The sequence below is a fragment of the Sinohyriopsis cumingii genome, chromosome 15 (assembly GCF_028554795.1).
Source record: "Sinohyriopsis cumingii isolate HCF-2022 chromosome 15, ASM2855479v2, whole genome shotgun sequence".
Lineage (NCBI taxonomy): Eukaryota > Metazoa > Mollusca > Bivalvia > Unionida > Unionidae > Sinohyriopsis > Sinohyriopsis cumingii.
This window is the reverse complement of record NC_142975.1, coordinates 136,604,996-136,619,947: the sequence shown is the minus strand read 5'-3', so window position 1 is coordinate 136,619,947 and position 14,952 is coordinate 136,604,996. Positions and strand designations below refer to the sequence as shown.

The following is a 14,952-nucleotide window of genomic DNA, read 5'->3' as shown; positions in this document are numbered from 1 at the left end:
GATACTTTGTTGTTCACTGTTTACAGTACATTTATTAAGCGTTCGCCAATGGTATTGTGGACAAAGTCGGTTGCTTGATTTTGTTTATTTCTGCTGCGACAATCATGCAAAACATGACACTTCTGGTGACATTTATAGCACCTTTTTTTCTCCATAGGATCTTTCTATCCAACCAGTTTTCTTGGAATGAGGTGAACTTGATGCTTGGTTATGTGCTTATTGTCGGCTGTGCTTAGGGTCGAACTTACTGCAATTGATTAGCAAAACGTAGTCAGGGGCCCCGAGTGGCCGAGTGGTCTAAAGCGCTTTCCGTTACGGATCACTGCTATCTCACCTCTGCCTGCGTGGGTTTGAGTCTCGGATTCGGCCAATATGGGTATGTGAGAAAGCTTGCCAGTAGCTTCTCGTGGGTCGGTGGTTCTTTTGGGGGATTTCCCGGGTTCTTCCTCCACCATTAATACTGGCCGCCATGTATAGCCTATCGTGCTGAAAAATGGCGTTAAACCATACAACAACAACAACAACAACAAAACGTAGTCCTCGGCAACATCGACAACAGACACACTGCCCTTATTACGCCTTATCCATTGGGCTGTACAGGCGGGAGAGCCTTCAAGAAGTATTTATCATCTAAAGATCTATTTGGATCACGAATATCAATGAACCGTGTTAAATACTGCTCCATACCTGCCATCAGACCTCTGTATGTTTCGTTACATCCCTTATGCTAACTAACTGGCTAAAATATTCATGAGGTCAGGGCCTTTCTTAGATTAACATAACTCTTGCTTGTTTGCTATGCTGCCTCTCCCGTCAGCAGCGTTCTCAGTGGCAGGGTTTTCATTTCTTCACCCCATTTTGCATGATCATCCACGGCTTCAGATTCCGAGAGAAATGTACGAATATCATCTTTCGCTAGATGTTTGTAGTTTGAAGTTTGACTTTGAATGGGAGGCTCTCATTCTTTTTATTTACGTCTTTCTGACGTTTTATCCTTTCTATCTCTTAACTCCAGCTCTTTAAGTTTAAGATTGTGCTCCATTCGTAACTTCTCCCTTTCAAGGTCTAATTTGTCTTTCAATTATACACGTTCAAATATGGTTAGCATGTGCATATTTAATTTCTTGCTTTCTTCCGAGTTTATTTTTAAAAAGATATTTTTTATTTTATTAATGACATACTGCGCGTGGTTAAGTATGGAACAAATATTCTCTTCTTGTAATTACTTGGTCTTCATGCAAACTTTAGATGTGATGGATCACTGGTTCGCGTGTTCGACTTGCGATCAGAAGGATGCCTAGTTCAAATCATGGGAAGACAAGGCCTGGTCACCGTCGTGGTGTTTCAGATCGACAAGACATTTTACTCCAATGCCCTCAGTACAATATAATTTTTTATTCGTTCATGTGTCGTTAAATGACAACAATCAATCAAATCACGTGAACTTGCAGAATGTTTTACTTAAATGCAGAATCATGGTATAACTTTAAATACGTAAATGCCGTGCAGAATCTTTGTATAACTTTAAATATGGTATGTATTCACCAAACAATTGATTGATATTTTTTATGGATTGGCTAAGCAGGAAAAAAGGTGAAACGAGTCATCACATTTTTGTTTTAACTAGAAAAAGAAACACGCATCAATAGTGTAGTGTTATAACTAGCCCATTGTGTAAGAAAAGTATACAAAACAGTAGAGATCGCTCCGGTGGCCTAAGTGGGTAATGTATGAGGTCGCGAGTTCGAACCCCAGCCGAGTCACACCAAAGACTAAAAATGGTACTAGCTGCTGTCTTGGCATTCAGCATTAAGAGTGTTAAGACTGGTCGGCGTGGTGTCAGGATAATGTGACTGGGTGGGGTATGATGCTACATGTCCGTGGCATGATGCCCCAGTGATAGACATCTGTCACATTGCATATATCGTAGGGATATGATTGGAAAATTGTTAAAGCTACGTTGAAAATCCAAATCACACACACACACACACACACACCAGTAGGTAGGTAATTATATATAGCAACATATGCTATCTATCTAGGTAGGTAGGTGAGTAGGTACACTTAAAAAATGTACGTATGTAGGTAGGGAGGTATATGTAGGGATGAAGTTAGTTAGTTGAATTAACGTGGTTTTCGTACTGTTGTACACGCATCACGGTGGATGAAGTACAATAGCATTGATACTTATATATACAAGTATGTTAGTTCCAGGTGGTATCTACGTGATTATACTACTAGTCTGGCAGATGTTTCGAATCGACGTATTTCACGAAAATCCCTGGAATATAATCCAGTGCAGCTCCCGGCATGTGTCTTCTAATTAATTCATGTAGATATATTACGTAGAATAACTGGGTCTAGCTGTATATATTACATCAGAGTAGAGGTCTGGAACTATTCATACAAGAGGCGGATAATCAGAGATTATTATTCTATCTCTCTCTCTCATATCGGTGTAGCAGTAAAAAAAAATCTTTACTTAAACACTTAGAATTTAAAACCAGAGTGCTAAGTCAACAGGAAAATATTTCTTTGACTTGGTTAATTGTCCAGTCTAAGACAGCAATTAAAAAAGTAATAAAAAAAAAACTGGGATGAGTGAGCTTAGAGGAAAGTTTGAACATAAAAGTACAAAAAGTATTTGTAAAAAATTTTGATGCGACCTTTTGTTTGGCAGCAGGGATAACAGACAAATGTGGGTGTTGATACTTAATACTAGCTATTGCCCGTCCTAGGACCGAAGTGTTAAATTGTAAAGATTCAAATTTTTCTTAAAAAGTATAAAAAGAAGAAAATGGGTTCTGCGAGTTTTAAAGAAAGTCGAAACATAAAAATACAAATAAATATTGTAAAAATTGGGATGCAGCCGCCGCTAGTGTACAATGACAGTAATGTGAACTCGAATAGGCATGTGCTATACTTTCTGATTACTTATATTCGAAGTCGCGACCTGTTGTTTGGCAGCAGAGACACGCTTACAAATGTAGGTGTTTATGTATAACATACTTATCTTTCTTCACGAAAACAATACGTTGATTATATAGATATGAGAGAGAGAGAGAGAGAGAGAGAGAATTTTGAAAATCCATGGTTAGTACATTGACAAGAAGCTTTGAAACTCAGGTTGCCAAGCAGATTTTTCTGGTTGCCTGGTAAACTCGTGCACTTTACTCCAAGATTGCTGCAATTAAATTTATTTTGGTTTGCTAATTGAAAGTGTCACACAAGGGTACACACATTTAAGCTATTTGATGTCAGCATATAAAATGCAATCGAACAATTTCTTTTTTGTCAAGGTGTCTTGTGCTTCGTTACCATCCTAGTACTTTGCCACCATGACCAGAAATATATCCATATTACATGCTCATTTGAGTTCACATCATTGTTGGGTAAATTTAACTTTCCAAGTGATTTTAATATTTAGCATTATCCAAGAATGCAAAACAATTGTGAATGGTTTAATTTTTCAATCTCGTTGTGTCTTTTGTGTGCTAAAATTAGAGAATAGAAACAACTGACACATGCACCAGAGCGAACATCCATTTATTATCAGAACGATGAAGCATTTTACAAGAGCATACACATTAGGTGTGGCGTGCCAAATATGAAATATATCTTAAGGCCCTAGCTATCTGGATTGTGATTACTAAATCTAGTAAATAGTAGCAGTCATCTGCATTTGTGTGACCTTTTACCGATAGCAATCGCCCAACACTTAACCAATAATGATAAGGTATATAGAAATAATTCGGGCACTCTCTTGTAGATACACGGAGAACAATTTAATGATCAAATGTTTGCATGCTGGATATAACTTTACATAATAATTTGCAACATTGATAATCTTTTAATACTATTTCTTGCTTGCCCAATCGGACTTTCGCATTGGGAAAAATGGTTGCCTAGTAATTTTAGTTGCTCGGGCCTTCCGGGCAATGAATTATTCCACCAAAGAAAACCAAGCATTTATAATATTTGAAGAAATGTCCCCCAAAATGTGCTGGATGAAAAAAGTTAAATTGTATTATGTGCTACAATAGCCACATATCTTGCCTACACTGTCTCAATAAAATCATCGAACCGGTGTAGACAGTAAAGCGGCGACAACTCAGTTCTAAAAATAAGCCTCTTTTCGACAATTGTTCCAGAAATTTATATATCGGGGCTTCAAAGTTTGATACAAACTTCCAGGCGGCCCGGGAAGAGAAGCTCCTGTCAGATTTGTCACGGATGGATGAAGGATTAACAGTGAAAATAACAGAAAAGAGGCACTCACGTACAGAATAAACGTGTCCGCTCTTCGCAACAGTGCGGGGTTAATAAGGGAGACAACTCATGAAAATATTTCTGCCATCAAACTGAAAGCTTTAGCCTTCTAAGTTTAAATTTTCGATTTTTCTGACAGTAGTAAATATAAATTGTTGATCTGTAGATTTCACGGAAATGAAAAATAATTGATGTGCATTGAACGGCTGCTTGTGTGTTATAGGTTACTGTATTTGTATGGGAAAATATGAACGAGTTTTTCGGATGGAAATACTGAACGACCTTGGGAGTGAAGTATATCCATTCAATAAAACAAGGTCATATTTTCCTATTCAAACGCAGTAACCTTTTTGTTATATGCTCGTTTTCTTATTCTACCGAAGACTTAATTCTGTAAACAAAAATACACTACAAGAAACTAAAGTAACTGAAAGTATGCCGTATTCCAAACTAAATACACATGCGCAGATTCATCATTACACAACAACATTATTAATGCGCACATAACTCCGCCCAGATAAATTTGAACTTAGTCGCGCGCTAAACATAACTTTCGAAAGAAAATGGCGTTTTGGTCTACTTAAGACTGAAATTTGGAGTCATGTTGTGAATGAATGCGCATTGCAACAACTTTTCCATTTGATCTGGAATGAATAGATTTTTGTATTTTTGTCGTTTCTACGAAATTTTTTAATCATGGACTGGATTTATGTGCTAATTCTACATGAAGTACATCGGATTTCAGCGGCGACGGGGCAGCGTGTCGACAACTGCAAGTTTTTTTGTTCTGTCATTGAATGTTTGAAATCATAATGTGGGCAAGATATGAAGTCTATCAATTGCAATTATCAAAAAGACGCTATGGAATATGTTTATTTCATTTTGAGTGCAGTAAGGAGGATGTAATTGCACTTGGAATATAGTCGAAATTACAGTACAATTTCGAAATGTGAAATCAAGCTTGAGAACCCATGATATGGCTGATGTAATTCGGATTTGCAGCACTAAGAAGCTTCATTTTTAGGAAATTCAGGATGTAAAACTGTCAGTATATTTTCTGCCATTCTTATTATCAGCTAAACAAAGACAGATTATGCCTTGTCACTTGCATATTATTTGTAAGGACACTGTCTGGCGTCGATAGCTAGCCTAAGTCCGAAACATTGTATCAAAAAAGTTAACGCGGAATGTGGCAAATCAGCTCGTATGTGGCAGTCCACGAACCATCTGCTTTAGTTCATTCAGTTGGTTTACTTCATCCACAGACCAAACAAAGAGTCAAAAGTGCTGGCGTCTGCGTCCATTGATTGTTTACAATAGAAAGTAGCTCCTTTGTTCATGTGAGTTTAATATGAAGTACGCGCGAGTGCAATATCGTAAAATACTGAATGATTCTGACTATATAAAGTTAAAGGAGAAAAAAATGAGCATATAATAAGACTTAATATCTGCTACTTCTACACAGTTTAAATTCAGAATAATTACCAGACTCTGCAACTGACATCTGCTAATATTCAATTCTGACAGTTGGGAAATGTGATCGAGGTCAGTCCAGTTGACCATGTCGGATATTTGCTAAGATTTTTAAAAGCATACATTGCCTGAAATCTCTACGAGTGTGAAGCACATTTCTTCTACATTTGCACCGGATGGCTTTCAAAAATAGACAATTTAGTGAGAAATGAGACTTTTCGTACATGTTTTATCATATGGAAATGAGCATCTTTTAAAACTATCGATAGCCAATATTTGAATGTACTGTTATGTCCGCATCTGTATATATACACATTTTAATGTTGTTTTTTTTCTTCTTAGTTTAAGTGAGCTCCGAAGGGAAAACTGGAAACGATAAAATGTCAGAGGAAGTCATTGTAATTAATGGACATCGTGATGCTAATGGTTTTCTGCAGAACTCAGAATTCCTTTTTGATAAAGGAGATTACTGCAAAGCGCTGGAAAATGCAAAGTCAGCTCTTCAACTTGAAGTTAAAAATATCAAGGCCTGCATCATAGCTGGGAGATCGGCCACGAAACTCAAACGGTTCGAGGAATCTTATAATTTCTACAGGGATGGTCTGAAGATTGACCCCAAAAATAAAATCATCACCGAAGAACTAATAGATCTCCAAAAGATACTTCTGGATCACTTTGACAAGATGGGTCTTGAAGCGAAAGAGCAGGACTACAATGCTGTGCATTTGTGTTCGCAAGATGTGTATCCAGGAGATCAAGAACTTTTTCTGCTTGAGAAAGAAATTCTAGAAAAGAAGTATAAAGTGGACAGCCGTTTGCCCGGTACGATAGTCGATCCTATTAAGAAGAAAGAGGCAGCGCAAAGTTTGATGAATGCACACACGAACATGTTGGCGGGAAATACAGAAGATGCAATAAGACAATGCACTATAGCTCTAGATGCTGATCCTCTCAACCTTGCAGCCAGGCAACTGCGGGCTCAACTTCACATAGAGAAGGGCAATATTGAACAGTCTGTACAAGACATATTGGCGATACCGAAGCCGAATCGAACCGTAGACATCTGGAAATTTGGAGGTATGTAGTCAAATTATATATATTATATTATGTACGCTGTATCAATGATGTACCAGGAAATGTGTAATTTTTTCATTAAGAGGAAACAAGGCTTACCGAGTTTTCTTTCAATGACAAATTTATTCAACGAGTGGTATATCATTGATACAGCGTACATACTATGCATATATTTTATTTATATCAAATACAAATACATATATTTGCCCTTTGAACGGAATTAAGATTTACTACAGGCAGCTGTATATTGACCGAGTCAATGAACTCACAAAACCCAAGTGTGTCCGCTACAGAATGTACTTCTATGCCTTTTGTGGCTGTTCACAATCACCTTGGCAAATTAATAAGTTGATGTTCTTTTTTTAGTTTCTATTTTTCTTGACATTGATTAATTCAATATAATACACACACAATTATGATTTAAACACGAAAGATGGTTTTAATGATGAAAGTAGAGCACTACAAGAGCTTGGTTAGCTACGCCATTCACATGAACACTTAGCCATCACGTACCGGCGCATGGAAATTAATGGAATAGAAACTAAGCAAAATGACGAACCAAGAATAGATAATTAAAATATTTTAATATATTTACAGTTGATCTAAGTCATTATTCTGCTTTAGTATCAGGACCACTGACCATAAAACTCTGTCTCTGTCTCTGTCTCTCTCATCCTTTGGTCCGTTTGACTTAACTTTTATCGTCATTCGTAAGTCTAGCGACATCATGAGATGACACAAACGAAAATCCTCTACGCTCGTCATTTCATAAATTGTAGCCCATATCTTCTCGATCGATCGAGGGAGAGAGCGGCCGGCCTTTGGACATTTTCATATTTAATTAATAATAATCAATTTTTAAAACATTATAATATGTTTAAGAAACAACAATACATTAAATACATCACAGTATATGTACCACGTAACCAAGAAATTTACCGTATAATGTTGACATGGTTTGCAACTTTGTATCATAGATAAGACTGTTGATAAATCCTAATGAAAGTGTGCACGTATGATTACGACGAACCATATTCTTGTAGGTTACTTCGTGTAATTTCTATTTCATTTTTTCAATCCAGCCTAAATTCATTTTCTCTCTTACTCCACATTTTTGTGTAGTTATGCATGCCAGGAAAGGGGGAACAGAAAGCAGAAAAGATTGCGAAGAAAATGTGTACTATATTAAATTCATTTAGAAAACAGGGATTATTAATACTTTTTGTCGTTATTGTCATACGTCACTAATGATTAATGTGTGGAAATTCATCATTGATCTAGAGTCAGCTGCAGACGGTCACGATAATGTTTATATTTTTTGTTGATATTACTAACCTGGATGGTTTAGTGTAAGATAGAGTCGTAACATTCATCCTACTTGGAGGATCATCTTGAAACGTTGCACACGCATTCATTCCATGGTCTAAGTGGTCCCAGATGAAAATTGTGCTGCTCGATCATCCAGTATGGCCGCCACAGCTTCTATCTTGAAATCTTTGTATCGCTACTTCTCCTGAAAAGATGGTCATATCAACATTGAGTTTTCATGAAATGACTTCTCATGATGTCTAGTTGGTCGTAAATGAAAATGACGCCAATCTAACGTCCAATGTGACATGGCAGCCACTTTAAAATGTGATTATCGCTATTTCTCCTGAATGGATGGCCGTATCGACGTTGGGTTTGATTAAAAGTCTATTTGGTGGTCCTGAATGAAAATGATGCAAATCTAATGACGTCCAAAATGGCTGCCACAACAGTTATCTATAAATATTCATATCGCTTCTTCTACTAAATGGACAGTATGGGGATTTCACTAAAAGATTTTATGTCTGACTGGTCTTAAAAAAATCACGATGCCAATCTGACCTCCAATATGGCCGCCATGATAGCCATCTTAAACAACCACATTTGAACAAAAAATCTTATTGGTGTGAAGTTTCATGAAAAGACGTCTTATGTCCAAATGGTCTTAAATGAAAATGGTACCATTCTGACTTCTGGTATCTCCACCACAACAGCCATCTTCATTTTCTGTAATTGCTACTCCTGAATGGAAATTCTTAGCTTGAAAAAATTATCTCTACTTCTCTCCGAATGGGTTGCTATATCAAAATGAGGTTTTCAATAAAAGACTTATAATACCTTGTTGGTCCTAAATGAATTCAGTCAGTCGTGCATTCAAAGTCTGGCTGCTACTACGACTGTTAAAAAAATCTGTTCACTTCTATATTTGAATGGGTGATAATTACAACATGGAATTTCGCAGAAATACTTCTAATGATGTCCACTTTGTCCTAAATTAAAATGGTGCCAATCTGACACATACCATGTGTACCACATCAGTTAATTTTGAGAATCTTGTTATTGCTGTAGAATATCTGATGGTTTCAAACAGGAAAAAAAAAGAGGAAGAAATGGCTTACCTTCAATTCTTGGAACTCCTTTTCATCTATTACAGCCTTCGAGTGACATTTGTTATATTCACAAAGAGGTTTTTTCGATGCAAAGAATGTCCACATAATTGTATTGACCTGAAAAAGCAGTAATAGTCCGTACTATGAAAACATATGTAGTCAAGACGAATTACGCTGAGATTTGTCTGCAAAAAGGTGTCTCAAACGTTTTGACAGCTGCTATAAAGTTTGGATACAGTTTGCAGTTTGTCATAACAGAACAGTAACCATCTTTACATTTTTTCAAAGTATTTTCATAAAATATTGAGTTTCCATGATGACTCAACAATACTGGCTTAGTGAGAAGCTATAGCATGAACAAATTTCATGGCCACTATAAACTGGCTCATTGTTTACATTCATACTTTTTATTCCTATTTGTTGTTAATTTGCAAAAATCGTATGGAGTACTATTTGATATAACCTCGTTACTCTGTACCATGTCTGCTTTCTGTCATTCCAAAATAAATTATATTTTCCCACCACGAATAGTTATGCCAACTTATCGGCAAAAGAACATGTGATCAGCATCGTCACATCTTTTATAGGGTGAATATTCATCGTTTTTTTTAACCAGGCAGTCGGACTTTCAGCTGCTCTGTCCCATTTTTAACGTAATTACTTTCACGCGTGTGCAAAGGGGTGTCTCCGCTATACTTAAAAGTTCCGTCAGTGGCCAACATGCAGCTATATCCATCATTGCCACTTTCCTTGCCCGGCCCAGCAGCATGAACGTTAAAACTAATTAGAGGAGATGTAAATTAAGATGTAAATTAACGCTTTTATTCTTTTTAAGCCAAAAGGGGGATTGGGGCCGCCCAAACTATTAGAGAGTCGCCATTTTACCAATACCCCGGGCAACAGATCTCCAGACAGGAGAAATCAAAATGTTGCGGGACAGGATTTTCTTATTAAAGAAATCTGAAGAAAAGGATATTATTAGAACTTTGACGACCTCAATTTTCGACAACCATGACGCTGGCTTTGTTTTTGCTGTTCAACAACTCTTCGTTTCCCGTTCAAGCGAGACATTCTACTCATCTACTGGTACCTTTTTTGTCGTTTCTATAGTTTCAGCATTTTGACTATTGGTAGGCTAAACGTCTATTTTCCATCGCCACCTTTGAAGATGCATATCAAAATTCATGACTTTCCTCCCAAGCAGCCCTTATTTTTTCCGTTTCGACAATCGTACCAGCGACAAGCCATGGGTTGATAAAACTAGAACAGTCCACGACAAACGTCTTTTCACTCCGCATACCGTTGGGACAACTACAAGCGCACTATGCCATGTAAAATGGATGGTCTTTTGCATACACCAGTTCTGCCTTTTGTTTATTGAGCTCACAGCAGCGCTGCCTGCTGAACATGCCGTACCAGCTAGTGGCAGGCCACCCGCTTTTCCCTCTCCCTATGTTTTTTTTTTTTTTTTGACCCATTTCCATACCAGGATGACCCACGGCTGAATATAGCAAAGCCTGATCTCAATTTTTTTCAGCTCCTCGACAATGTAGTATTTGGAAGTCTCTGCGCTTCCAGATCGGCAAGCCCGTTGTAGACGTCTTCCATGCTAGGAGCTGTCAGGATAGCTGGAATTGCCGTGGATTGCGGAATTTGCTCGAAATGGGTTGTAGCTCAGAAAAGAGCTAGCCAAGCATTACTTCATTTTGGAAGGGGACTTTAAAGGCGCCAGTTTCCATAATTTGTAGAGGCGGTTGGTATCAATTCCAAACCTTTTATGTATATCCGCTGCGGAAAGGTTTCCCCGGAGTCTGTATATATCGTCTATCTGGATGATTAACAGCTCGCGTGTAAGAGTAATATTGGTAATATTTTGTTATACCAGTTAGTTCATCTTCAATTCCAAGGAAAATCCTGCCTAGCAGGGCTTACGGAGCAACTCTATTTTACCTACCAAAGAACCATTTCGGCACATGCACACAAACCGTCTAGGTATGATAGTGTACGTTTATAAATATCCACTACGACTGTTTTATTGGCACTTTTCTCAGATGGCTTCCATCTCCTTGGTTGCTCAGACGTCACGCAATACACATTCTTCGTCTTGGACCACGCACTAAACAACGCAACACGAGTTCGACCCCACATATATTTCGGTTCACGGATATCCGCAGACTGCCGATGAAATTCAGGTAAATGTATCGGCTACAACTACGCCTTTCAGCTTTTCAGTAGCCTCCAACAAAGTATCTAGCACAACTTTCTTGGCTTTTTACTTTTTCGCAAAAAGGAATCGTTCCAACTTGGATAGTTCTGCTCATTTACTTGTACTCTCTGCATCTCCACCTCTGTGTAGCGGCGCCACATCTATGTGGTTCTCGCACCCTATAGCACTGGCAGGCGATGATCCTTATTGTGCGGACATCGTGGAGATCTTCTGCAGCGGCCGTCAAACAATTATGAACCGCTTGTGCTATATTGCTGCATTACACTCAGGCATCGTGTGGGGAATCTGGAAGAAAATCAGGATGATAGAAGTGTTGTGCATACTTGTGCTGGCTTTCTATAGGCCACAAACATTGTGATCATGTCTAATCTTTAAGATAGATAACTGTCATCTCACCTCTGCCCGCATGAATTCGAGTCTCGGGCTTGGCCAATGTGGATTCGTGAGAAACTGCCAGTAGCTTCGCGTGGGTAGGAGGTTCTTCCCGGGCTTTTCCCCGGGTTCTTCCTACACCAGTTATACTGGCCACCATTTATTCCTATATAGCGTTGAGAAACTTGCTAAACCTCAACAAAAAAATATAATTTCTTCTTATAGCGACAAAAGTATGACCAGGACATCCTCGTCCTCCCGCTAAACGTTTGCTCGAAATGTGGGGAATCCGCCAAAGCAGTCTATTGTACAACTCTTTCCAGACCACACATACATTGTGTTGTTGGGAGGTCTTTCAGTACCACGTAGCTGTTGGGTTCCTTGGCAAGGTTTCCCACTGTCTGTGCGCCGAATGCACAACACACAGGCCCACTTCCTCGTGAGCACCTACTGGCGAAATGGTATCTAGCACGTCCTGCACAGTGTCGTATGTGTTCTTTGCATCCAGCCCGACAGTAGGGCGGCATGCGTACAGGGGAACCTCGATTTTCTTTTGTAGCCATGAGCCTGAACATCTGGGTGTAAGAATGTCTTTTGTAAATGCTCGTTCGGTAGTCGGCACAGTCAGTCGAGTGCCCTCCAAACAACTCACTTCCTCGCTAGCCTCGATGTTCGATCCTACCTTGTTGTACAGCTTGCATCGGGCGGTGTATCCCAGGTCGGCCGTGATATATAAATGTAGATATCCTTGCCATCACCTTCTGTGTTTTCCAGAATGCCCGGCCTTCGCTGCGCATTACGTCGGCGATGTCGCTCAGCTCCTGCATGCCCTCTTTGCAGACGAGATGCTCTACTATAGCCAACGTGCGAATTCTGACAAAGACCGCTACCCCTTGGCGTCATGAAGCCTTTAATAGACCCTCGATGCCTTGGAGACAGCTCGATGTACTGCAGGGTCCCTCAAACCATACACTTTTTCTGTCCATTATGTGCACACTGTATGTTTGGATCGTGCTTCTTGGAAATCCAATATGTCAGCCACAGTGGCCATAATGGAAATATTGTTATCGCTACTTCTCCTAACGGATGGTCATATCAAAATTGGGTTTTCGCCGAAAGACTTCATACGAGGTCAAATTGGTCTGAAATTGAAAATGGTGCTCCTTGGACATCCAATATGGCAGCAAAATCGTCCATCTTAAGAATTGTTATCACTTCTCCACCTGCGTGGAAAATCAGACATGTCTTCATCAGGAGAATTCTTCTGATGTATAGTTGGTCGTAAAACAATCGTGCCGATCTGATGTCCAATATGGCTGCCACAGTGACAAGCTTGAAAATCTTGGTACACTATTTCTGAATGAATGGTTATATCAGAATTGTGATTTTGCCTAAAGACGTCTTATAATGTTGTCAGCTTGAAATTCTTAGTTTTGCCTCTCCTGAATGGAAAGTCATTTTGACAGGTGGTTTTCGTTGAAAAAGTTCTTACCGTGTTGGTCCTAAATAAAAATGAATAACCCTCAATATGGCCACCATGTTGTCTATCTTCTAAATATTATTATCTCTGCTCCTTCCAAATGGATGCCTTTATAAACAAACGGGTTTCACCATTAGACTTCTTATATTACCCGGTTTTGTCTTAAATGAAAACTATGCCAGTCATACATCCAATATGGCTGTACCGATGGCCGTCTTGAAAATCTATAAAATGTCTCAATGGATGTTCATAATGACATCGGTTTTAATCAAAAGTCTTCTAAAAATGACTACTTGTCCTAAATGAAAATGGTACTAACTGGATGTGTAAAAGCGGTTGTCGAAAATCGAGGTTGCCGTCCGTAGAAATATTGAAACTGTAGAAACGACCAACATATTTTCACGCATTTATACCGCAACGTGGTTGTAGGAAATTGAGTTTGTATTTAGGATAAAAGGCTTTAGTACCTAACACCCATGTAGGCTACCTAATAAATCCGTCTGCCGTAATCTCCTATGGTGTGGGGGAATGGAAAAGCGGAGTTTAAAATTTTTTAATTTGTGTACATTTACTAATTGACACTACTTTGACACTTTTCGCTGTAGTTGAATTTCTTTTTATTTTCAATTTGGTTGATCAATTACAATCATTATTTTGTTCTGACTATGGTGTGTAATGTTTTTTAGGGATACTTTTCCATCAGCTTGATCTGCCAGTTCATTCCGAATTTTGGTATCGCAAAGCAACCTCTTTATCTCAGATGAAAGACACAGAAGCGGCCATGTTGTTCCAAAAGGTCAGAGTTGAGCGAATCTACGGTCCTTTGACGATTGATTACCCTATTAAAGTAGATTTCACGAAATATGGAAGGAGTATTTTTGCAACAAAAAGTATAAACAAAGGGGAGATCGCATTTGAAGACAAGCCTGTCATTCTCGGAAAATTGCTCCAATATAAAGACGTTTCTGCGTGCGATCATTGTGCTGCGTCTCTTCTCACTCCCACTGAGTATTTCGGGGACAAATACGCGGAATTTAATCCAGCTTGGAAAAGTCTGATCCAGGAGAAATGGCCAAAGGATCATTCAGTGAGATGTTCTTGTCAGCGAGAAGTTTATTGTACCGCAAACTGTCTGAAAGAGGCCTGGGAACAGTACCATCAGATTATCTGTCCAAACAAGAATGTGCATGCGCGCGCATTGTACGATCTCCATGACAACGCTGGATACGGTTTGAATAAGGACGGAAGTAAAGAGGAAATATGGGCGCCTCAGTATAGCCCCATCCTGATGGCCCGGATGTGGGCCATGATCGTTATGGAAGCCAAGAGACTTATGACACAGAGTGGACTTGCGCAACCCGCTGCAGAACACTGGGCTATGGCGAAGACACCGTTACGAAAGTAAGCAGGAAACTGGTCATGAAACATACAAAACACTAATGCTATTGTAAAGGTAAAGGGTCGCACACATTAGTTATGCGGGGGGTGTGTGTAGTAATGAGTTAGTTCTGTTTCAGAAAGTCATTTCTCTAAGCGTTTTGTGTATACATTATTGTGATATGTAATGTTCTTAGATTTGATGCTGTTTGCATTTTTAAGCATCATTTAAGTTTCTATGCTTTTCTGCTAAAGAATAAGAA

At 38.9% G+C, this 14,952-nt stretch overlaps 1 protein-coding gene across 1 annotated transcript in view; it reads left to right on the top strand.

Moving 5' to 3' along the window:
- Positions 1–14,952, top strand: part of LOC149782858 (uncharacterized) — a 34,862-nt gene that overhangs the window by 14,336 nt on the left and 5,574 nt on the right. The window contains exons 2-3 of the mRNA XM_089934392.1: positions 6,085–6,819; positions 13,999–14,713. Of these exons, the coding sequence (XP_089790518.1) occupies positions 6,123–6,819; positions 13,999–14,713 (1,412 nt within the window). The 5' untranslated portion in view covers positions 6,085–6,122. The remainder of the gene's footprint in view (positions 1–6,084; positions 6,820–13,998; positions 14,714–14,952) is intronic.